The sequence below is a fragment of the Tachyglossus aculeatus genome, chromosome 11 (assembly GCF_015852505.1).
Source record: "Tachyglossus aculeatus isolate mTacAcu1 chromosome 11, mTacAcu1.pri, whole genome shotgun sequence".
Classification (NCBI taxonomy): domain Eukaryota; kingdom Metazoa; phylum Chordata; class Mammalia; order Monotremata; family Tachyglossidae; genus Tachyglossus; species Tachyglossus aculeatus.
In genome coordinates this window covers 14,409,598-14,435,317 of record NC_052076.1, presented here as the reverse complement: position 1 = coordinate 14,435,317, position 25,720 = coordinate 14,409,598, and the positions used below count along the sequence as shown (strand labels likewise).

At 51.8% G+C, this 25,720-nt stretch overlaps 1 protein-coding gene across 1 annotated transcript; it reads left to right on the top strand.

Annotated features, from left to right (window-relative positions):
- Positions 1–4,294: 4,294 nt before the first annotated feature.
- On the top strand, positions 4,295–23,856 carry CWC25 (CWC25 spliceosome associated protein homolog). The gene is given in 11 exon segments (XM_038753857.1): positions 4,295–4,630; positions 10,681–10,853; positions 14,366–14,602; positions 14,984–15,053; positions 15,210–15,337; positions 15,491–15,554; positions 18,028–18,186; positions 18,188–18,204; positions 18,301–18,399; positions 20,078–20,239; positions 23,219–23,856. Coding segments are annotated over 11 exon segments (1,242 nt in total). The 5' UTR covers positions 4,295–4,612; the 3' UTR covers positions 23,334–23,856.
- The last annotated feature ends 1,864 nt before the right edge of the window (positions 23,857–25,720 follow it).

Genomic DNA, 25,720 nt, shown 5'->3' with positions numbered 1-25,720 from the left:
CTCAGTTCCCTCATCTGTAAAATGGGGATGAAGACTTGAGCCCCAGTGGCACAACCTGATCACCGTGTCACCTCCCCAGCGCTTAGAACAGGGCTTTGCACATAGTAAGCGCTTAATAAATGCCATTATTATTATTATCGTGAGCCCCCCGTGGGATAACCTGACCACCTTGTAACCTCCCCAGCGCTTGGAACAGTGCTTTGCACATAGTAAGCGCTGAATAAATGCCATTATTATTATTATTGTGAGCCCCCCGTGGGATAACCTGATCACCTTGTAACCTCCCCAGCGCTTGGAACAGTGCTTTGCACATAGTAAGCACTTAATAAATGCCATTATTATTATTATTGTGAGCCCCCCGTGGGATAACCTGATCACCTTGTAACCTCCCCAGCGCTTGGAACAGTGCTTTGCACATAGTAAGCACTTAATAAATGCCATTATTATTATTATTGTGAGCCCCCCGTGGGATAACCTGATCACCTTGTAACCTCCCCAGCGCTTAGAACAGTGCTTTGCACATAGTAAGCGCTTAATACCATTATTATTATTATTATTATATAGAGACGGTCCCTATCCAACAGCGGGCTCACAGTCTAGAAGGGGGAGATAGAGAACAAAACAAAACATATTAACAAAAAAAAATAAATAGAATAAATATGTACAACTAAAATAGAGTAATAAATACATACAAGCACATATACATCTATACAGGTGCTGTGGGGAGGGGAAGGAGGTAAGATGGGCGGGATGGAGAGGGGGACGAGGGGGAGAGGAAGGAAGGGGCTCAGTCTGGGAAGGCCTCCTGGAGGAGGTGAGCTCTCAGTAGGGCCTTGAAGGGAGGAAGAGAGCTAGCTTTATTTTAGTTGTACATATTTATTCTATTTATTTCATTTTGTTAATATGTTTTGTTTTGTCGTCTGTCTCCCGCTTCTAGACTGTGAGCCCGCTGTTGGGTAGGGACCGTCTCTATATGTTGCCAACTTGGACTTCCCAAGCGCTTAGTCCAGTGCTCTGCACACAGTAAACGCTCAATAAATACGATCGAATGAATGAATCAAGAGGTCCCTGGTTCAAATCCGGGTGTCCCCTTCCTCCTTTTTTTTTTCCCCACTGGATTCACTCATTCAATCGTATTTATTGAGCGCTTACTGTGTGCAGAGCACTGGACTAAGCGCTTGGGAAGTACAAGTTGGCAACATATAGAGACTGCGAGCCCACTGTTGGGTAGGGACTGTCTCTATATGTTGCCAATTTGTACTTCCCAAACGCTTAGTACAGTGCTCTGCACACAGTAAGCGCTCAATAAATGCGATTGATGATATAGAGACGGTCCCTCAGACGCGGTACTGCGGTACATCACTGCTCCGCCGGGTACTGATGGACTTACTACAAGGAAAACCCCCCTACACTGTAAGCTCGTCGTGGGTGGCGTCGTGTTTATTGTTGTACTGTACTCTCCCGGGCGCTTAGTACGGTGCTCAGCACGCAGGAAACGCTCAATAAAGACGAAGGAACCAGATGGCAGGGAATCACTCTTTGAGGGCCGGGGCCAGGCCCGGGATGCTGAAGGTGTCTGGCCCCCTGAGGTGGCTTTTTCCAAGCGGATCATTCCCTAGGGACTGTCTCTAGATGTTGCCAACTTGGACTTCCCAAGCGCTTAGTACATCATCATCATCAATCGTATTTATTGAGCACTTACTATGTGCAGAGCACTGTACTAAGCGCTTGGGAAGTCCAACTTGGCAACATATAGAGACAGTCCCTACCCAACAGTGGGCTCACAGTCTAAAAGGGGGAGACAGAGAACAAAACCAAACATACTAACAAAATAAAATAAATAGAATAGATATGTACAAATAAAATAAATAAACAAATAGTACAGCGCTCTGCACACAGTAACCGCTCAATAAATACGATTGATGATGATGATGAAAGCCTGCGGGAAGAAGCGTGGGGCCTTCAGCTCTGGAAGACCCCCCTGGTTTCCAGAAGCAGCGTGGCGTAGTGGTTAGAGCCCGGGCCTGGGATTCAGGACCTGGGTTCTAATCCTGGCTCTGCCCCTTAATAAGCATAATAATAATGATGGCATTTATTAAGCGCTTACTATGTGCAAAGCGCTGTTCTAAGCACTGGGGAGGTTACAAGGTGATCAGGTTGTCCCATGGGGGGCTCACAGTCTTAATCCCTATTTTACAGATGAGGGAACTGAGGCCCAGAGAAGTTAAGTGACTTACCCAAAGTCACAAGCTGACAATTGGCGGAGCCGGGATTTGAACCCATGACCTCTGACTCCAAAGCCCGCACTCTTTTCCATTGAGCCACGCTGCTTCTTGTCTGCTGTGTGACCGTGGGCAAGCCACTTCACTTCTCTATGCTTTAGTTCCCTCACCTGTAAAAACTGTACGTATTTATTAATCTATTTTACTTGTACATATCTATTCTCTTTATTTTATTTTGTTAGTATGTTTGGTTTTGTTCTCTGTCTCCCCCTTTTAGACTGTGAGCCCGCTGTTGGGTAGGGACCGTCTCTATATGTTGCCAACTTGGACTTCCCAAGCGCTTAGTCCAGTGCTGTGCACACAGTAAGCGCTCAATAAATACGAATGATTGATAAAAAGGGGATGAAGACTGTGAGCCCCCTGTGGGACAACCTGATCATCTTGTAAACTCCCCAGCGCTTAGTACAGCACCTGGCATATAGTGCTTAGCAACTATTATTACTATAAATCTGGAAGCTGGCCTCTATTTATTTATTTATTTATTTATTTTACTTGTACATATCTATTCTATTTATTTTATTTTGTTAGTATGTTTGGTTTTGTTCTCTGTCTCCCCCTTTTAGACTGTGAGCCCACTGTTGGGTAGGGATTGTCTCTAGATGTTGCCAACTTGTACTTCCCAAGCGCTTAGTCCAGTGCTCTGCACACAGTAAGCGCTCAATAAATGTGATTGACTGTGAGCCTGTTGCGGGCAGGGATTGCCTCTCTTTCTTGCTGTTTTGTACTTTCCAAGCGCTTAGTACAGTGCTTTGCACACGGTTGGTGCTCAATAAATACAACTAAATAAATGAATCATCATCATCAATCGTATTTATTGAGCGCTTACTATGTGCAGAGCACTGTACTAAGCGCTTGGGAAGTACAAATTTGTAACATATAGAGACGATCCCTACCCAACAGCGGGCTCACAGTCTAGAAGGGGGAGACGGACAACAAAACAAAACATATAAACCATCATCATCATCAATCGTATTTATTGAGCGCTTACTATGTGCAGAGCACTGTACTAAGCGCTTGGGAAGTACAAATTGGCAATATATAGAGACAGTCCCTACCCAACAGTGGGCTCACAGTCTAAAATGGGGAGACAGAGAACAAAACCAAACATACTAACAAAATAAAATAAATAGAATAGATATGTACAAGTAAAATAAATAAATAAATAGAGTAATAAATATGTACAAACATATATACAGGTGCTGTGGGGAAGGGAAGGAGGTAAGATGGGGGGGATGAAGAGGGAGACGAGGGGGAGAGGAAGGAAGGGGCTCAGTCTGGGAAGGCCTCCTGGAGGAAACCAAATAAAATAAATAGAATAAATATGTACAACTAAAATAAATAAATGAATGAATATTATTATTAATACCCCAGTGATTAAAACAGCAATTAACAGATACCATTACTCCTCTTATCACGATTATTAATAATAATAATAATAATAATAACAATACTAATAATAGTGACACCCACTACCGTCGTTATGGTTACGGGCCCTGAGGAGAGGCTACCACGTGACGACGCCGTCGAGTCGCCGTGCGCCCTCTAGCGGGGCGGATGGAGTGACGTCATCTTCCCGCGCCGCCGCCCCAAGCTGTTGGCGTCATGCCCCGCGCCGGGCGAGAAAGGGTCGCCTGACGTCATCTCTCCGCGCCGCCCTCCCCAGACGCCGTCGCGGCGGGATGACCTCTCCCCCCGGAAGTGCCCGCTGAGGGGACGCCGCCATCATGCGGGGAGGAGATCTTATGAGGTGTTGGGGGTCGCGGCGTCGGACGGTCATTCAGCGCTTAGAACAGTGCTTTGCATATAGTAAGCGCTTAATCAATGCCATCATTAGTATTATCACCCCAGCGCTTAGAACAGTGATTTGCATATAGTAATCACTGCTTAATACAGTGCTCTGCACAAAGTAAGCGCTCACTAAATACGACTGATTAATAAATGCCATCATTATCACCTCGGCGATTAGAACAGTTCTTTGCACACAGCGCTTAACAAATACCTCCATTCTTCTTATTACGATTATTAATAATAACAACAATACTCTTACTAACAATGATAACCACCGTCGTCGTTATGATTACGGGCCCTGAGGAGAGGCTACCACGTGACGACGCCGTCGAGTCGCTACGCACCCTCTAGCGGGGCGGGGAGGGGGAGTGACGTCATCTCCCCGCGCCGCCGGCCGGGGGCGTCATCCCCCGCGCGCCGCCCTCGACGGGAGAGAGGGGGCGCCTGACGTCATCTCAGGGCGCCGCCCACCCCAGACGCCGTCGCAGAGGGATGACCTCACCCTGCCCCCCGGAAGTGGCCGCTGAGGGGACGCCGCCATCATGGGGGGAGGAGATCTGGTGAGGAGTTGGGGGCCGTGGCGGGGTCGGACGGTTATTCGGCGCTTAGAACAGTGCTTTGCACATAGTAAGCGCTTAATAAATGCCCTCATTATTATTAAACGATTGAATTCAATCACTCGTATTGATTAAGCGCTTACTGGGTGCAGAGCATTCATTCAATCATTCATTCAATCTTACTAGTAAACACGATCGAATTCATTCATTCATTCGTATTGATTGAGCGCTTACTGGGTGCAGGGTATTCATTCAATCATTCATTCATTCAATCTTGCTATTAAGCACGATCGAATTCATTCATTCATTCGTGTTGATTGAGCGCTTACTGGGTGCAGGGCATTCATTCAATCATTCATTCATTCAATCTTACTAGTAAACACGATCCAATTCATTCATTCATTCGTATTGATTGAGCGCTTACTGGGTGCAGGGCATTCATTCAATTATTCATTCATTCAATCTTACTAGTAAGCACGATCGAATTCATTCGTTCATTCGTATTGATTGAGCGCTTACTGGGTGCAGAGCATTCATTCAATCATTCATTCATTCAATCTTACTAGTAAACACGATCGAATTCATTCATTCATTCGTATTGATTGAGCGCTTACTGGGTGCAGGGCATTCATTCAATCATTCATTCAATCTTACTAGTAAACGCGATCCAATTCATTCATTCATTCATTCATTCGTATTGATTGAGCGCTTACTGGGTGCAGGACATTCATTCAATCATTCATTCGATCTTACTATTAAACACGATCGAATTCATTCATTCAGTCGTATTTGTTGAGCGCTTACTGTGTGCAGAGCACTGGACTAAGCGCTTGGGAAGTCCAAGTTGGCAACAGATAGAGACAATCATCATCATCAGTCGTATTTAATGAGCGCTTACTATGTGCAGAGCACTGTACTAAGCGCTTGGGAAGTACAAATTGGCAACATATTAACCAAACATATTAACAAAATAAAATAAATAGAATAGGTACGTACAAGTAAAATGAATAAATAGAGTAATAAATATGTACAAACATATGTACATATTCAGTCGTATTGATTGAGCGCTTACTGGGTGCAGAGCATTCATTCAATCATTCAATCAATTGTGTTTATTGAGCGCTTACTGTGTACAGAGCACTGTACTAAGCGCTTAGGAAGTACAAATTGGCAACATATTAACCAAACATATTAACAAAATAAAATAAATAGAATAGGTAGGTACAAGTAAAATGAGTAGAGTAATAAATATGTACAAACATATGTACATATCATTCAGTCGTATTGATTGAGCGCTTACTGGGTGCAGAGCATTCATTCAATCATTCAATCAATCGTATTTATTGAGCGCCTACTGTGTGCAGAGCACTGTACTAAGCGCTTAGGAAGTACAAATTGGCAACATATTAACCAAACATATTAACAAAATAAAATAAATAGAATAGGTAGGTACAAGTAAAATGAGTAGAGTAATAAATATGTACAAACATATGTACATATCATTCAGTCGTATTGATTGAGCGCTTACTGGGTGCAGAGCATTCATTCAATCATTCAATCAATCGTATTTATTGAGCGCCTACTGTGTGCAGAGCACTGTACTAAGCGCTTGAGAAGTACAAGTTGGCAACAGATAGAGACGGTCCCTACCCAACAGCGGGCTCACAGTCTAGAAGGGGGAGGCAGAGAACAAAGCAAAACATATTAACAAAATAAAATAAATAGGATAGGTATGTACAAGTAAAATAAATAAAGAAATAGAGTAATAAATATGTACAAGCATATGTACATTTCATTCATTCGTATTGATTGAGCGTTTACTTGGTGCAGAGCATTCATTCAATCATTCAATCAATCGTATTTATTGAGCGCCTACTGTGTGCAGAGCACTGGACTAGGCGCTTGGGAAGTACAAGTTGGCAACAGATAGAGACGGTCCCTACCCAACAGTGGGCTCAGAGTCTAGAAGGGGGACACAGAGAACAAAACCAAACATATTAACCAAATAAAATAAATAGAATAGGTATGTAGAAGTAAAATAAATAAAGAAATAGAGTAATATGTACAAGCATATGTACATTTCATTCATTCGTATTGATTGAGCGTTTACAGGATGCAGAGCATTCATTCAGTCATTCAATCAATTGTGTTTATTGAGTGCTTACTGTGTGCAGAGCACTGGACTAAGCGCTTGGGAAGTCCAAGTTGGCAACATCTAGAGACGGTCCCTTCCCAACAGTGGGCTCACAGTCTAGAAGGGGGAGACGGACAACAAAACAAAACATATTAACAAAATTAAATAGAATAGATATGTACAAGGAAAATAAATAGAGTAATAAATATGTACAAACATATGTACATATTCAATGGTATTGATTGAGCACTGACTGTGTGCACAGCACTGTACTAAGCGCTTGGGAAGGCCAGCTGGGCACCAGATAGAGACGGTCCCTACCCAACAGCGGGCTCACAGGCTAGAAGGGGGAGACAGACAGCAAAACAAGTAATTTAATTTATTTGTACATATTTGTTCTATTTTCTTTTGTTAATATGTTTTGTTTTGTTCTCTATCTCCCCCTTCTAGACTGTGAGCCCGCTGTTGGGTAGGGGCCGTCTCTAGATGTTGCCAACTTGGACTTCCCAAGCGCTTAGTCCAGTGCTCTGCACACAGTAAGCGCTCAATGAATACAATTGAGCTGGAACTGAGGCCCAGAGAATAATAATAATTGGTATTTGTTAAGCACTTACTTTGTGCCAATCACTGTTCTAAGCGCTGGGGGGGGGATACAATCATAATAATAATGGCATTTATTAAGCACTTACTATGTGCAAAACATTGTTCTAAGTCACTTAACTTCTCTGTGCCGCAGTTCCCTCATCTGTAAAATGGGGATTAAGACCGTGAGCCCCCCGTGGGACAACCTGGTCACCTTGTAACCTCCCCAGTGCTTAGAACAGTGCTTTGCACATAGTAAGCGCTTAATAAATGCCGTCATTATTATTACAAGGTAATGAGGTTGTCCCACGCGGGGTTCACAGTCTTAACCCCCCTTTTCCAGGTAATAATAATGATGGCATTTGTTAAGTGCTCACTATGTGCCAAGCACTGGTCTAAGCGCTGGGGGAGATACAGGGTTATCAGGTTGTCCCACGGGGGGCTCACAGTCTTAATCCCCATTTTCCAGATGAGGGAAGTGAGGCACAGAGAAGTTAGACTTGCCCAAAGTCACACAGCTGACAAGTCATTCATTCATTCATTCAGTCGTATTTATTGAACGCTTACTGTGTGCCAAGCGCTTGGGAAGTACAAGTTGGCAACATATAGAGACGGTCCCTACCCAACAGCGGGCTCACAGTCTGAAAGGGGGAGACAGACAAAAAAAACAAACCATATTGGTAGAGTCGGGATTTGAACCCATGATCTCTGACTCCCAAGCCCGGGCTCTTTCCACTGAGCCACTCATCGGTAGTAAAATAGAGTAATAGATCTGTCCAGATATACATAAGTGCTGTGGGGAGGGGAAGGGGATAGGGCAGAGGAAGGGAGAGGGGGGCTCATGATGAGGGGGAGGAGAGGAAAAAATGGGGGCTCAGTCTGGATTACCAAAGTCACTCCTCCCCCTTCTCCATCCCCACCCCCTCCTCTGCTTTCCAATCCTTCCCAGCAGTATCTTCAGGGGAGAGCTCCTCCCTCCTCTCCAGTGCTAGACTGGGAGCCCTCTGTGGGCAGGGATGGTCCCTCTTGCAGAATTGTACTTTTCAAGTGCTTAGTACAGTACGCTGCACACAGTAAGCGCTCAATAAATACGATTGAATGAATGAATGAAGCTCTGCACACAGTAAGCGCCCAATAAATACGATTGACTGAATGGAGTGCCACCCCCTCCACTTGTGTTTCTGATCCCATCCCCTCCCACCTTATAAAAACTCTCACCCCTTCCCTCCCCTCCTTAACTTCCATCTTTAACCGCTCACTCTCCAACGGCTTCTTCCCCTGTACCCTCAAACAGGTCCACGTCTCCCCCATCCTCAAAAAACCCTCCCTTGACCCCACTGCCCCCTCCGGTTATCGCTCCATCTCCCTCCTACCCTTCCTTTCCAAACTCCTGGAGCCAGTCGTCTACACTCACCGCCTCGAATTCCTCAACTCCAACCCTCCTGGACACCCTGCAGTCTGGCTTCCGTCCCCTACATTCCACGGAAACTGCCCTCTCAGAGGTCACCAATGACCTCCTTCTTGCCAAATCCAACGGCTCCTAATCCACCCTAATCCTCCTCGACCTCTCAGCTGCCTTTGACGCTGTCGACCTTCTCAACACATTATCCAACCTTGGCTTCACATACTCCATCCTCTCCTGGTTCTCCTCTTATCTCTCTGGTCGTTCATTCTCAGTCTGTTTTGCAGGCTCCTCCTCCCCCCCCCCCCCCCCCCATCCCCTTACGGTAGGGGTTCTTCAAGGGTCAGTTCTCGTTCCCCTTCTGGTCTCCATCTGCACTCACTCCCTTGGTGAACTCATTCACTCCCACGGCTCAACTATCATCTCTACGTGGATGACACCCAAATTTGCATCTCCTCCCCTGCTCTGTCTCCCTCCCTTCAGGCTCGCGTCTCCTCCTGCCTTCAGGACATCTCCATCCGGATGTCTGCCCACCACCTAAAACTCAACATGTCCAAGACTGAGCTCCTTGTTTTCCCTCCCAAACCCTGTCCTCTCCCTGACTTTCCCGTCACTGTAGACGGCACTACCATCCTTCCCGTCTCACAAAACCCCCAACTTTGGCGTCATCCTTGACTCCGCTCTCTCGTTCACCCCACACATCCAATCCGTCACCAAAACCTTCCAGTCTTACCTTCACAACATCACCAAGATCCACCCTTTCCTCTTCATCCAAACCACTACTTTCTTGGTACAATCACTCGTCTTATTCCGACTGGATTACTGCATCAGCCTCCTTTCTGATCTCCCATCCTCCTGTCTCTCCCCACTTCAGTCTATACTTCACTCTGCTGCCCGCATCATCCTTGTGCAGAAACGCTGCCTGTCAACCTACACATCAAGCAAAAACTCCTCACTCTCGGCTTCAAGGCTGTCCATCACCTCACCTCTCTCCTACCTCACCTCCCTTCTCTCCTTCTACAGCCCAGCCCGCACCCTCCGCTCCTCCGCCGCTAATCTCCTCACCGTACCTCGTTCTCACCTGTCCCACCATCGACCCCCGGCCCACATCATCCCCCTGGCCCGGAATGCCCTCCCTCCTCCCATCCGCCAAACTAGCTCACTTCCTCCCTTCAAAGCCCTACTGAGCGCTCACCTCCTCCAGGAGGCCTTCCCACACTGAGCCCCCCTTTTCCTCTGTTCCTCCTCCCCTCCCCATCGCTCCTACCCCCTCCCTCTGCTCTACCCCCTTCCCCGCCCCACAGCACTTGTGTATATATGTGCATATTTATTATTCTATTTAGTTTATTAATGATGTGTTTATATCTATAATTCTATATGTATTGATGCTGTTGATGCCGCTTTACTTGCTTGGATGTCTGTCTCCGCCATTCTAGACTGTGAGCCCCTCTGGGCAAGTCACTTAACTTCTCCGTGCCTCAGTTCCCTCATCTGTCAAATGGGGATGAAGACTGTGAGCCTCCCGTGGGACAACCTGATCACCTTGTAACCTCCCCAGCGCTTAGAACGGTGCTTTGCACATAGTAAGCGCTTAATAAATGCCATTATTATTATTGTCTCTGTTGCTGAATTGTACTTTCCAGGCGCTTAGTCCAGTGCTCTGCACACAGTAAGCGCTCAGTAAATACGAACGAATGAGTAAATACGATTGAATGAACGAGTGGGAGCCGTGGCAATGGAGGGAAGCCCGGGGCAGCGGACAGAGCGAGGACTGGAACCCTGGTGGGCCGGGAATGTGGCCGTCTATCGTTGTAGTGTCCTCTCCCCAGCGCTTAGTACGCCGCTCCGCACACGGTAAGCGCCCAGTAGATACGATGGGACGAACGAGTGCTTCCAAGGATCTGACCGTTTCCTCCCCCCGCCCCTTCTGTCTAGAATCTGAAGAAGAGCTGGCACCCCCAGACGCTCCGCAATGTGGAGAAGGTTTGGAAGGCGGAGCAGAAGCATGAAGCGGAGCGGAAGAAGATCGAGGAGCTGCAGCGGGAGCTGCGGGAGGAGCGCGCCCGGGAGGAGATGCAGCGCTACGCTGAGGACGTGGGGGCCGTCAAGTGAGTGGCGAAGTGGCCGGCCACGGCCCGGGGCCTCGGGGAACCTCGGCCGGGATTCACTCTTGGGGTATCTAAGCGCTTGCCGTGTGTCAAGCACTGCCGTAAACCCAGGGTCGATAGGTCGGGCACAGTCCTTGTTCCACATCTTAAGAGGGAGGGAGGTAATAATAATAATAGTGGCTCCCTTCAAGGCCCTGCTGAGAGCTCACCTCCTCCAGGAGGCCTTCCCAGACTGAGCCCCTTCCTTCCTCTCCCCCTCGTCCCCCTCTCCATCCCCCCCCCTCCTTCCCTTCCCCACACCACCTGTAGATATGTATATATGTTTGTACATATTTTTTTTTACTCTATTTATTTATTTATTTATTTTACTTGTACTTTCCCTTCCCCACAGCACCTGTATATATGTATATATGGTTGTACGGATTTATTACTCTATTTATTTTACTTGTACCTATCTATTCTATTTATTTTATTTTGTTAGTATGTTTGGTTTTATTCTCTGTCTCCCCCTTCTAGGCTGTGAGCCCACTGTTGGGTAGGGACTGTCTCTCGATGTTGCCAAATTGTACTTCCCAAGCGCTTAGTACAGTGCTCTGCACACAGTAAGCACTCAATAAATACGACTGATGATGATGATGATGATTTATTAAGCGCTGTTCTAAGCGCTGGGTGATCCGGTTGCCCCACGTGGGGCTCACAGTCTTCATCCCCATTTTCCAGATGAGGTCACTGAGGCCCAGAGAAGTGAAGTGACTCGCCCAAAGTCACCCAGTTGACCAGCGGCAGAGCCGGGATTTGAACCCATGACCTCTGACGCCAAAGCCCGGCTCTTTCCACTGAGCCACGCTGCTTCTCTAGGTGTTGGCGCGGTGGCTAGAGCCCGGGCCTGGCATTCAGCGTGGCTCAGTGGCAAAGGGCACGGGCTTTGGAGTCGGAGGTCAGGGGTTCAAATCCCGGCTCTGCCACTTGTCAGCTGTGTGACTTTGGGCGAGTCACTTCCCTTCTCTGGGCCTCAGTTCCCTCATCTGTAAAATGGGGGTGAAGACTGTGAGCCCCACGTGGGACAACCTCATCACCTTGTATCCCCCCAGCGCTTAGAACAGTGCTTTGCACATAGTAAGCGCTTAATAAATGCCATCATTATTATTATTATTATTATTATTCAGGCGGTCACGGGTTTTAATCCCAGCTCTGCCACGTGTCTGCCGGGTCACCCGGGGTGGGTCACTTCGCTTCCCTGGGCCTCAGTGACCTCATCTGTAAAGCGGGCATCGAGTCGGTGAGCCCCACGTGGGACAGGAACCGTGTCCTCCCCGATCTGCTTGGATCTACCTAGCACTCAGTACAGTGCCGGGCACGTAGCGCTTAGCAAGTACCGCAACTTATTAATCAATCAGTCAATCAATCAATCGTATTTATTGAGCGCTTGCTATGTGCAGAGCACTGTACTAAGCGCTTGGGAAGTACAAATTGGCAACATATAGAGACAGTCCCTACCCAGCAGTGGGCTCACAGTCTAAAAGGGGGAGACAGAGAACAAAACCAAACATACTAACAAAATAAAATAAATAGAATAGATATGTACAAGTAAAATAAATAAATAAATAGAGTAATAAATATGTGCAAACATATATACATATATACAGGTGCTGTGGGGAAGGGAAGGAGGTAAGATGAGGGGGATGGAGAGGGGGACGAGGGGGAGAGGAAGGAAGGGGCTCAGTCATTACTGATCCCCATCTTACAGTTGGAAAAAACTGAAGCCTGGAGAAGTGATGTGTCTTGCGTGAGGCCCCACAGCAAGTGACAGAGTCAGGATTAGAACCCAGGACTCCAGACCCGGGGTCACGGAGACGGGCGAGGCCTGGCTCGGCCGTTTCGAATCCTGTACAGTCGCGGACCTGGCCTGCGGGCCTGAAGCTGGCCCAGGCGCCGGGGAACATCCGTCAAATTCCCGGCGTTCCTACGGCCCTCCCGATTTTCCAATTGTCCGGAAGGGGAGGTGAGAGGGAGGGTGGCACACAGCTCGGTGGAGAATCGTGGGAAGGAGGTTCCTGAGGGAAAGCCGGATCTCTCCGGGCCTCCCGAGAAGGTTCACGGGGTCGACCCCAGCGAGGTCCACTTGTGGAAATCGGCATTGTGGATGAGCCGAGGCGGATTTTTCCTGAGTGCCCACCCCAACCCAATCCCGCAGATCTGTGGGTTTAGGAGAAGCAGCGTGGCTCAATGGAAAGAGCCCGGGCTTTGGAGTCAGAAGTCATGCGTTCAAATCCTGGCTCCGCCAATTGTCAGCTGTGTGACATTGGGCAAGTCACTTCACTTCTCTGGGCCTCAGTTACCTCATCTGGAAAATGGGGATTAAGACTGTGAGCCCCCCGTGGGACAACCTGGTCACCTTGTAACCTTCCCAGCGCTTAGAACAGTGCTTTGCACATAGTAAGCGCTTAATAAATGCCATAAATAAAAAAAAAGTTCCCATTGCCTCAGTGGGCTAAGGTCCTCACTTCCATCCCCCAGGTCTTCAGGGTGAGAGGCAGCTCCATCTCTCCCGGTCTTCTATTCCAGTGTTTAATTCCCCTCCCCCCATTAGCTAATTAATTAATTACGGTATTTGTTAAGCGCCTACTATGTGCCAAGCACTGTTCTAAGCACTGGGGTGGATACAAGGTCATCAGGTTGTCCCACGTGGGGCTCACAGTCTCCATCCCCATTTTACAGGTGAGGTAGCCAAGGCACAGAGAAGTTAAGCGGCTTGCCCGAGGTCACACAGCAGACAAGTGGCGGAGCCGGGATTAGAACCCAGGTTCTCTGACTCCCAACCCCGGGCTCTTTCCATTAAACCACACTCCTTCTCAATTCCGGTCAGAATCCGGCAGGTCATATTAGTCATCTTGCTATTAAATGGTCACTACGTACCAAGCGTCGTGCTAAGCACCGGGATGGATTCGAGTTGATCGATCGGACCCCTAGATTCACCCGGGGTTCATGATCTAAGAGCACAGGGCTTTGGAGTCAGAGGTCATGGGTTCAAATCCCGGCTCCGCCACTTGTCAGCTGTGTGACTTTGGGCAAGTCACTTCACTTCTCCGTGCCTCAGTTACCTCATCTGTAAAATGGAGATGAAGACTGTGAGCCCCCCGTGGGACAACCTGATCACCTTGTAACCTCCCCAGCGCTTAGAACAGTGCTTCGCACATAGTAAGCGCTTAATAAATGCCATCATTATTATTATTATTTATTTATCTAAGCGTTAGGGAGAGTTGGGGGGGTTTTCTCCCCATTTTTCAGGAGGAGAAACGGAGGTCCAGAGAGGTTCAGTGAGTATCCCGAGGTCACCCAGCAGGCCGGTGGGAGAGCCGGGACCGGACCTGGGTTTCCTCATTCCCAGTTCTTCCCCCTAAGCGGGAGTCTGTGCTTTGTACGGACCAGTGAAGGGGCCGGGGCGGGGGGCCGGGGGCCTGGGGGGACCGTGAGGAGCGCAGTTGGGAATGACGGCCCCCTCCCCGAACCAGGAAGAAGGAAGAGAAGCTGGACTGGATGTACCAGGGCCCCGGCGGGCTGGTGAACCGGGACGAGTACCTGATGGGCCGGCCCGTCGACAAGTACGTCCTGGAGAAGAGCGAGGACAAGGAGGCCAGCTGCTCCTCGGAGACGGGCCTGCTGCCCGGCTCCATCTTCGCCCCGTCGGGAGCCAACTCCGTCCTCGACATGGCCAGCAAAATCCGGGAAGATCCGCTCTTCATCATCCGGTACCGTCCGGCTGCGGGGCGGCGGGCGGGGGGCAGCGGTGCAAACCCCGCTCCTTAGCAGAAAGACGCGGTCTGGGTTCTTCGGACACTGTCTGTCTGGCAGACCCGTGGGAGGGTCACTGCGTTCGGCCTCTGCCTCGGTTCCTCGGACCGTCCGTCCGCCTGCCTGGGAGTCTGTCAGTCTGGGTCTCTCAGAATCCGTGTCTTTCTCTCTGGGTCTCTCAGAGTCTGTGTGTGTGTCTCTCTTTTTTTTTTCACGGTACTCGTTAAGCACTTACTAGTTACCAGGATCTGTTCTAAGCGCTGGAATAGATACAAGCTAATTAGGTTGGACACGGTCCGTGTCCCACATGGGGCTCACAGTCTTAATATCCACTTTAGGAAGAGAGAGGAGGAGAAAAAGAGAGAAGTTTTGAATAACCCCGTGAAAATGAAGAAAATCAAAGCATTGGTGAGCACTCCCTACAGCAGCTGGCCCAGGGAGCTCAGGAAACCGGGGGGGTCGGACTTGGAGGAGGAGGAGGAGGAGGTCCAAATCGGCCAGCTCGGAGCGGGGCGGCGGGTGCCGGGGGTGGGGTAGATCGGCCGCGTGTTCTGCCCATCCCAGCTGCAGCTGAGCCTGGAAAAGAAGGAGAAGAAGAGGAAGAAGGAGAAGAAAAAGAAGCACAAGAAGCACAAGCACCGCAGCTCCAGCAGCGAGGCCTCCGCCAGCGAAGGCGAGAGGAGCCGGAGACGGTGAGCAGCAGGGGCCGGCCCCCGTTGTCACCGCCCGTTCCTCGTCACCCCCCCCCCCGCGGGAGTCTGGGGGGCGGGAAACGGGCGAGGCCCCTGGGCTCCCTGAGTCTGCTTCCTTCACCCGAGGACTCGGGGGTCTCTCTCCCTCTCCAGGATGTCGAGGAAACCCGCCGGCTCTCCCCCTGCCCAGTCCAGGGTCCCGGGCTACGGCCTGCTGGTAAGGCGTGCGGGACAGAGCCGGGCGGGGCGGGAATGGTGACCGTTCCCTGGGCCCCGAGCGTGCCCCCCTCCTCGCCCCTTGGGTGGGTTCGGGCCTGCCGAAGAGGAAGTGCTTTTTATTGTTATAGCGCTTAGTACAGTGCTCTGCACACAGTAAGCGCTCAATAAATGCGACGGATGATGAGGAGGCCAAGCAGCCGTGCCTGTGTCGGCCAGGGGCTAAACCCAGGGGGTTGGATCCTGGTTGCAGCTGCAGGGTAATAATAATAATAATAATAATAACAATAATAATAACAATAATAATAATAATAATAATAATAATAATGATGGCATTTGTTAAGCGCTTACTATGTGCAAAGCACTAGGATAAGGCAAAAGGGACCGGAGGCGGATACGTCCCCCACGGCGGAGGGGCGGGTTGGATGTGAGGAGAAGGAGCTCCTCGAACGCCACTAGGCACCGATCATGTCTATAAAATAATAATAATAATGACGTTTATTAAGCGCTTACCATGTGCAAAGCACTGTTCTAAGCCCTGGGGAGGTTACAGGGTGTTCAGGTTGTCCCACGGGGGGCTCACAGTCTTCATCCCCATTTTACAGATGAGGTAACTGAGGCCCAGAGAAGTGAAGTGACTCGTCCAAGGTCACAGAGCGGAGCCGGGATTTGAACCCATGACCTCTGACTCCAAAGCCCGGGCTCTTCCCACTGAGCCACACTGCTATCTTGTAGCCGACCCCTCTCCCACGTCCGATCCCTAGCCTGGAATTCCCGTCCCGACCACCACCCTCCCCACTTTCAGAGCCTTACTAGGGGTCACACATTGGCTCCGAGAAGCCCGCCGTGATTACGCTTTCTCTTCCCCACCTCCCTCTCCCTTCTGTGCCCTCTATGCATTTGGATCCTCGCCCTTAGCATTTCACCCCACCCTCAGCCCCGCAGCGCTCAGGTACGTATCAGCCTGTCAGTCGTATTTATTGAGCGCTTACCGTGTGCAGAGCATTGTACTAAGACGTTGGGAGAGTACACCGTAACAATAAACAGACACATTTCCTGCCCACAGCGAGGTTACAGTCTAGAAGCAGCGTGGCTCAGTGGAAACAGCCCGGGCTTTGGAGTCAGAGGTCATGGGTTCAAATCCCGGCTCTGCCAACTCATTCATTCATTCAATCGTATTTATTGAGCGCTTACTGTGTGCAGAGCACTGTACTAAGCGCTTGGGAAGTCCAAGTTGGCAACATATAGAGACGGTCCCTACCCAACAGCGGGCTCACAGTCTAGAAGGGGGAGACAGAGAACAAAACAACATGTTAATAAAATAAATAGAATAAATATGTACAAGTAAAATAGAGTAATAAATACGTAAATAAATTAGCTGTGTGACTTTGGGCAAGTCACTTCACTTCCCTGGGCCTCAGTTATCTCATCTGTAAAATGGGGATGAAGACTGAGCCCCGTGGGACAACCTGATCACCTTGCAACCTCCCCAGCACTTAGAAAGAACCGTGCTTTGCGCATAGTAAGCGCTTAATAAATGCCATTATTATTATACCAGAGGACGGGCTTATGGTCTAGAGGCTGTACAGATCTGTAATTTATTTATATTAATGTCTGCCTCCCCCCTTTAGACTCTAAGGTCATGGGCAGAGACCATGCCTACCGACTCGGTTACATTGTACTGTGGCTCAGTGGAAAGAGCACTGGCTTGGGAGTCAGAGGTCGTGGGTTTGAATCCTGACTCTGCCACTTGTCAGCTGTGTGACCTTGGGCGAGCCACTTAACTTCTCTGTGCCTCAGTTACCTCATCTGTAAAATGGGGATTAAGATTATGAGCCCCCCGTGGGACAACCTGATCACCTTGTATCCCCCCAGCGCTTAGAGCTTAGTGCCTTGCACATAGTAAGCGCTTAACAAATACCATTATTATTATTATTATTTCTGTCCCAAGCGCTTAGCCCAGTGTCCTGCTCACGGTTAAGCACTCAATAAATACCATTAATGAATTGGAGATGGGCACGTCCTGGGTGGTGTCAGGGCTACCCCTGATGGAGGGCTGGTCTAGAGGACCTCTGGAGCCCCACCCAGCTCAATCAGTGGCATTTATTCAGTACTTTGTGCAGAGCACTGTACTAAGCGCTTGGGAGAGTACAGCACAGCAGGGTAGGTAGACCCGTTCCCTGCCCACAGCGAGCTCCAGTCTAGACGTGGAGACAGGCATTAGTGGAAATCGTGGGGCTCTTGAATTCTAGGGTTCTAGGTGCCCCAAAGCTCCAGGGCTGAGTTTCCCGCCGCTTCCTCCAGGCTGGCCTCTGCCGTGGCCCCTCCCCGGAGCGGGAAGCGAGCCCGGGGTGGGAGAACGGACGGACTCTGGTCAACCCTCCGTGGACCCTCCTTACGCCCCACGCCCGGGCATCTTGTTATCTCCTGGGCTTGGTCCTCAGCGGCCCCCCTCATCCGGCCCCGCCGTCTAGGTCAGGGATCCCGAGCAGCGCGGTCGGAGGCCGGAGGGCTCCCCGACGGCGGAGCGGAAGAGCGGAGCCCCCAGGCCCAGGGACAGGTCCCGGAGCGTATCCCGCTCCCCGCGGAAGGGGACGGGAGAAGGCGAGTCCCGGAGCCGGCAGCCCCGCTCCCCCCGGGCCCGGAAAGCCGTGAGTGAGCCGGCCGGCGGGCACCTCTGCGGGTCCGGGGGGAGGAGGGCAGGGAGCGAGGGGGCAGCGGCAAAGAGGCTTCCTCCTGCCGCTCAGGCGTGGCTCCAAGGGAGACAGGAAGGACAAGGAGCGGGGGAAGAGCCCCCAGCCGAAGAAAGAAGGGTACACCCGGCGGCACGCCTCGGGCTACACCAGGTGGGTCCCCGGAGTCGGGAAGGCCGGGCCCCGAGGGGGCTTTCTCACTCCCGCCCGGCCGGGGCTTGGCCCGGGGGGCGGTGGGCCGCCGCCCCTCGTCTCCGGGCGTGATGGGAGCGAGGGGGAAGAGCGCAGCCGGCCACCCCACCGACGGGTGGGCTGGGGGCGTCAGGAAAAGTGCTTTGGGGAGAAAGGCACTGTAGACGCTCAAGCTGCTGCTATCTGGGGGGAGCTTTTCCCAATGAGACGCGGGTGGCGGCGTCCCGGGGAACCGGGACGGAGGTGATCCGTTCCCCGGCCGTTGATGGACGAGACCAGGCCCGGCGAGACGCTCGAGGCCCGTGGCTTCCAAACCGACGCACTTTCACGCCGGTTATCTCCTCCTCCCCGTCGTCCAGGGGACGGAGCTGAGGCCCAGAGAGCTAGAGAAGCAGGGCGGCCTAGTGGGTAGAGCCCAGGCCTGGTTCTAGTCCCGGTCCCACCACTTGTCTGCTGTGTGACCCTGGGCATGTCGCTTCACTGGGCCTCAGTTCCCTCCTCTGTAAAATGGGGATTAAGACTGAGTTGCATTCATTCAGTCGTATTTATTATGGTGGCATTTATTAAGCGCACTGGGGAGGTTACAGGGTGATCAGGTTGTCCCACGGGCGGCTCACAGTCTTCACCCCTTTTACAGATGAGGGAACTGAGGCCCAGAGAAGTGAAGTGACTTGCCCAAAGTCACAGTGCAGAGCACTGTACTAAGCACTTGGGACAGTACAACATAGCAGACACATTCCTGCCCACAACGAGCTCACGGTCTTGAGGGGGAGGCAGGCATTAATATAAATAAATAAATAACAGATATATTCCAGGTATATACAGATACACACACGCGCGCTCTCTCGCCAATCTGGTTAAGGACTGTGTCTAACCTGATTACCTTGGATCTATCCCAGCAATTCTTTTTTTTTAATGGCATTTATTAAGCGCTTACTATGTGCAAAGCACTGTTCTAAGCGCTGGGGGGATACAAGGTGATCAGGTTGCCCCGTGTGGGGCTCACAGTCATCATCAATCGTATTTATTGAGCGCTTACGATGTGCAGAGCACTGTACTAAGCGCTTGGGAAGTACAGATCGGCAACATATAGAGACAGTCCCTACCCAACAGTGGGCTCACAGTCTTAATCCCATTTTACAGACGAGGTAACTGAGGCACAGAGAAGTTAAGTGGCTTGCCCAAGGTCTCACAGCTGACAAGTGGCGGAGCAGGGATTCGAACCCACGACCTCTGACTCCAAAGCCCGGGCTCTTTCCACTGAGCCACGCAATTAAAGCAGTGCTTGACACGTAGTGAGCGTATAACAGTCACTTAACTTCTCTGTGCCTCAGTTCCCTCATCTGTAAAATGGAGATTAAGACTGTTAGCCCCCCGTGGGGCAACCTGATCACCTTGTAACCTCCCCAGCGCTTAGAGCAGTGCTTTGCACGTAGTAAGCGCCTAATAAATGCCATCATCATTATTATTATTAGTAGTAGTAGTATTATTAGTATTAATGAAGGGGCTGGAGGTCGCTCAGGCCGGGAGGCCGGTGGGAAAGGCCAGCGGGTCCAGCCCGGCTGGAGGCGGCCCTCGGAGGGCGGGATCTTTTCCCGGCGGGGCCGGACGGAGCCAGGGCGGGCGTCTCCGTTCCCAGAAAGCTCCCGGCCGAGGAACTGGAGCGGAAGCGGCAGGAGATGATGGACAACGCCAAGTGGAGGGAAGAAGAGCGTCTCAGCAGCCTCAGGAAGCACGAGAGGGATGACGAGCGGGAGCAGAAGCTGGAGAAGCTGGACTCGCGGGACGGGAAGTTCATCCAGTGAGTGGGCGCCGGAGGTCGTCTTGGGGACCCCTTCCTTCGGAGGGGTGGGGGACTTGGGGTGGAGCGGGGAGAGGACTACGGGAGCCTTAGTCCCGGGGATAGAAGATGTGGGAGGGAAAACCGTTTGAGCTCCCAAGGGGCCGACGCAGACAACCGGGAAGTTTTCGGACCCGGGCTGGACGTGGCCTTCTGAGGGAGGGTGACCGGGTGTATTTGGGGAGGTGGACACTCTGCCACAAGCCGTGGCCGTAGTAACACCCCAGGCTTTAAGTTCGTTGTTGGCAGGGACTGCGCCTGTTACATCGTCGTGTTGTCCTCTCCCGAGCACTTAAAACAGTGCTCTGCACCCAGAAAGCGCTCAATAAATACAGTTGAGAAGCAGTAGCAGAAGTTGAGAAGCAGCATGGCGTAGTAGGTGGAGCACGGGCCTGGGCGTCAGGAGGTCATGGGCTCTAATCTCGGCTCCGCCACTTGTCTGCTGGGTGACCTTGGGCAAGCCTCTTCTCTGGGCCTCAGTTCCCTCATCTGGAAAATGGGGATTGAGACCGCGAGCCCCACCTGGGACAGGGACGGTGTCCAACCCAATTTGCTTGTATCCTCCCCAAACGCTTAGTAGAGTGTTTAGCACGGAGTAAGCGCTTAACGAGTACGATCATCATCATCATCCGTAAAGGGCCCCAAGGAATAAGGCGCAGTGGCCTCTCTGATCCCGGCCGTGACCCTCCGGACCGTTACCGGGACCGTTTTCCGAGAGGCCGCTTGGATTTGGGGAGCCACGCTGGTGTGGGGTGACTGTCCGCCCCGGTGGGTTGCCGCGGGGAAGATACCGGGTGTGCGTGGGTCCTGGCGGTTTGGAAGATTGGGTGTGTGAGCGGGTGTCTGTCCCGGTCCCGGTGAGTTGGAAGATTGTGTGGACGGGTGCGGGGGTGTCCTGGCAGGTGGGAGGATTGTGTGTGCGCGTATGTGTGTGTCCCGGCGGGTTGCCAAGGGGACGATGGTGTGTGTGTGTGTTTGTGTCTGTCCCCCAGCAGGCCATCGCGTGGAAGATTGAGAGGCCGGGCACTGGCTGTCCGGCCCCAGGCCGAGCCGGGCAAGCGCCCAAGCGCTTAGTACAGTGCTCTGCACACAGTAAGCGCTCAATAAATACGATTGATGATTGATGTCCAGGCCCCTGCAGTTGCACTGGGGCAGAGCGTGGGCAGGAGTCCGTAGAGCCTTTGTCGGGGCAGGCCAGCCCCCAGCGGGGCCTTCTCCCGGGGAGGTTGGAAACTCTGCCCTCGCCGCCTAAGCTGCTCCTTTTTTAATGGTATTTGTGAAGCGCTTACTATGTTCTCAGCGCCCGGGTAGATACCGGCTAATCAGGTTGGACACAGTCCAGGCCCCCCGTGGGACTCACAGTCTTCATCTCCATTTTCCAGATGAAGGAACTGAGGCACAGAGAAGTGAAGTGACTTAGTACCTAGTTGGAGAAACAGCGTGGCCTCGTGGATAGAGCGCAAGCCCGGGACTCAGAAGGATCTGTGTTCTAATCCCGGCTCCGCCACTCGTCTGCTGTGTGACCTTCAGCCAGTCACTTCACTTCTCTGTGCCTCAGTTCCCTCGGGACTCAGAAGGATCTGTGTTCTGTTTCCGGCTCCGCCACTCGTCTGCTGTGTCACCTTGGGCCGGTCACTTCACTTCTCTGTGCCTCGGTTCCCTCAGCTGTAAAATGGGGATTAAGACTTTGTCCAACCCCATTAGCTTGTATCTACCTCAGCACTTAGAACAGCACTTAAAACAGTGCCCGGCACTGTACTTCACAAATACCATCATTATTACGAATACTGTTATTACTCAATCAATCAATCAATCAATTGTATTTATTGAGCTCTTACTTTGTGCAGAGCACTGTACTAAGCGCTTGGGAAGTACAAGTTGGCAACATATAACATATCCTCGCCCAAGGTCTCAGAGCAGACAAGCCGCAGAGCCGGGATTAGAACCCAGATCCCTCCGAGTGCCAAGCCCGTGATTTCATTCATTCATTCAGTCGTATTTATTGAGCGCTCCCTGTGTGTACTAAGCGCTTGGGAAGTCCAAGTCGGCAACAGAGAGAGACAGTCCCTACCCAACAGCGGGTTCACAGTCTAGAAGGGGGAGACAGACAACAAAACACGGAGACAGGTGTCAAAGTCATCAGAACAAATGGAATTAAAGCTCTATGCACATCATTAACAAAAGAAATAGAATAGTAGATACGTACAAGTAAAATAAATAGAGTAATAAATCTGTACAAATATATATACAAGTGCTGTGGGGAGGGGAAGGAGGTAGAAGAGGAAAAAGGGGGCTTATTTACTAGGCCACGTTGCTGCTCTTCTGCTCAGCCGGCCACCCCAAGCACAGCCGGTGGTAGTTGAGGTCTCAGGCTAGACTGGTCCGGCTCAGTCAGTCAGTGGTATCTATTAAGTGCTTCCTGTGTGCAGGGCACTGTACTAAGCGTCCGGGAGACTATAATAGAGTTAGTGGACATGTTCCCTTACCACAGCGAGCTAATCGTCTAGAGGGGGAGGCGAACATCACTCTAAGTTATGGCTGTGTACTGAAGTGTGATGGCGGGGAGGGATGAGTCAAGGGTGTAAATCAGGTGCAGGGGGGAGCCAGAAGGGAGGGGGAGAAGGGGAGATGAGGGTCTAGTCGGGGAAGCCCTCCTGGAGGAGATGGGCCTTCTTCAATAAGGCTTCGAAGCGGAGGAGAGCGCCAGTGTGTCGGATGTGAAGAGGGAGGGCGTCCCGGGCCGGAGGCAGGACGCGGGCGAGAGGTCGGCGGCGAAATGGATGAGATGGAGGGTCAGTGAGAAGGTTGGCAGTAGAGGAGTGAAGCGTGCTGGCTGGGTTGTAGCAGGAGGGCAGCGAGGTAAGGTAGGAGGGGGCGAGGGGATTGCTTTTTAAATCTAGCCAAGGGTAAGGGATTTCCCCCTCCTCCCCCCTCCACCAGGCGCCTGAAACTGGAGAGCACCGCCACCTCTTCCTTGGAAGACCGCCTGAAACGCAACATCCACTCCATCCAGAGAACCCCAGCCGCCCTCGAGAAGAACTTTATGAAGAGATGATGAAGTCTGCCCGCCCCCGGGGTCGGGGCCCCACCCCGCCCCCCCTCCCGAGAGCTGCTGGCTCGTACGCATTCCTCTTTATAAGAGTTGAGATGACTTCTTCTGAAGACGTGTCCCCCCCACCGCTGCTCGAAATGAACCTTCTCGCCCCGGCCGGAGAGGGGCCGCGAAGGTCCGGGCGGGGAGAGCCAGCCGGCTGGGCTCGCTGGGCGGCGGGGGGACTGGGTTGGCGGGTGGGGGCGAGGACGCCCTGCCGGCCCGCCCGTCTGCCTGGCTTCCACCCGCCGCGGGGCCCCCGAAGGTTTTCTAAAAGGGCCGACGGGGAGTCCTCCCTCACCCTCGTTCCCTCCTCCCCTGCCCAGCTTCGCTCACGGGAGGAGAGTTGGACGAGGCCCCGGGGGTGACGGAGGGAGGAGGAAGTCATTTCCCAAAGCCCCCCCAGGCTAGCTGAGCAAAGCCACCTTTTTTTATGTACAGCAGGGCAGACGTACAAAGGTACGTCGGAATAAATTTTTCTAAAACGCGATTTTTTTACAGCTCCCACCCCCGTTGGCCGAGGGACTTTGATACGCTCCAACCCGGAGTCAGGAGCGCACGCCTTCCTCCTCCTCTTCCCCCTAGATCGTGGCCCCGCGGTCCCCGGGCCTCGGCTGGCACCGTGGGCGGGCAGCCTTCGCACTGCCGCCCCACTCGAGGATAGACGTGAGCAGCCCCGAGAGCGGTCCCCGAATGGCTGGCGGCAACCCATCCCAGACGCCGGGTGAGAAACGGGAGAAGCGGGCGAACGAGACCCCCGGCTCCCGATGCCGGGAAGCCAGGACTTCGGACGGCTGCACCCCGGCCCTTTCCCTCGCCTCGGGGTCAGCTCTGGTGTCCCGGGCTTTGGAGAATCTCCGAATCCAGTGCCAGCGGGGAAGGGCGACGACCCCCCGGCCGGCGATCCGAACCACGGAAAGTCGAGACCCGAATCACGTCGGACCCGAGACCGTCCCCTCTGAGCAAGTCTCGGGGCCGGCTCACAGGGGAGAGCCGGCTTTCGGCGGCGCTGGCATCCTCTCCTGCCCGCCGGCTGCCAACAGCCCCTTTTAGGGGATTGGCAGGAGTTGGAAGCAGAGCCAGGCCCAAAGGAGATGCTGCTTAATAGCGGGTGGTCCCAGGTACTGGGTTAGGAGTTTCTCCACCCTTATATCCCTCGAATATCCGGCGTATGTCAGCACGTGCAGAGTACGGTATTAAGATCTCGGGAGAGTGCGGTAATTCAAAGACACGCTTCAAGGAGCTTACAAGCTGGGGGAGGAGATGACAGAGAATGCGCGGGGAGGGGAAAAGCAAGTGCTTAGATTATATCAATCAATGGTATTTATTGAGTACTTACTGTGCAGAGCATTGTACAAGGTTCTTGGAAAAGAACAGGATTTGACCAAGTGCTGACGGTGGCTTTGAGTGCCTAGGTGTGAGGTGGGGTATGTGGTATGTATGTTCTGGGCATATGGGCTTAGGGTTTGCTTGTGTCTCCCCCAGTGCTTAGTACAGTGCCTGGCACATCGTAAGCGCTTAACAAATACCACCGCTGCTATTATTATTAATAGTATTATTAGTATTAAATGCCTGTGCCGGTCTCATGGGGTCAAAGCCCTCAAGGAGCTTACAGTCTAAAGGGAAGACAGGGGTTATGGTCTGGGGTGAAGAAAAATGAAGCAGGGAAGGTCTGGAAAGGGTAGAGTTTCACAAGGGCACTGAAAATCGGGAAATGTTTGAAGCAGGTGGTTGTTCGCGGCAGGAGGGAGACGGGGAACATGGAGCCAGGTGGAAAACGCAAGAAGAGTCTGCTCCGGGGCAGGGTGGGAGGAGAGTTGAGGGGGAGAGGTGATAAAATGCTCTGACGCCAAGGGTCAGGAGATTTCGTTTGATGCGGACGGGAATGGGTGACCATTGGAAGTTGGCAAGGAGCAGAATGACATTTTAGAAAAGTGGTCGGGGCCACGGAATGCGTAGCCATGGGGTGGTGAGTTCCCCCAGGGTGGGGGGAATTGTCTACTGATTCCATTGTACTCTCCCAAGCGCTTACACAAGTCGGTGTGCAATAGATGCTACTGATTTTTGTACTCTCCCAAGCACTTACACAAGTAGGCGTGCAATAGATGCTATTGATTTTGGAGGGGAGGGGACGGACTGGAGGGTGGCGGTGACAGTCCAGTGGAAAGGAGAACACTGCTCAGAGAAGCAGGAGCCCCCCGCTCTACCCGGTTCTCCCATCTGGGACCGTGCCACCAGTAGCGAAGGTCCGTTGGCAGGACCGCTCCCCCAGCTCGTTCCACGATAGACAGGCGCGGCAGGGATCGGGAAAAACAGCTAATGGTGGACAGCGAAACCACAGCGTTTACTGG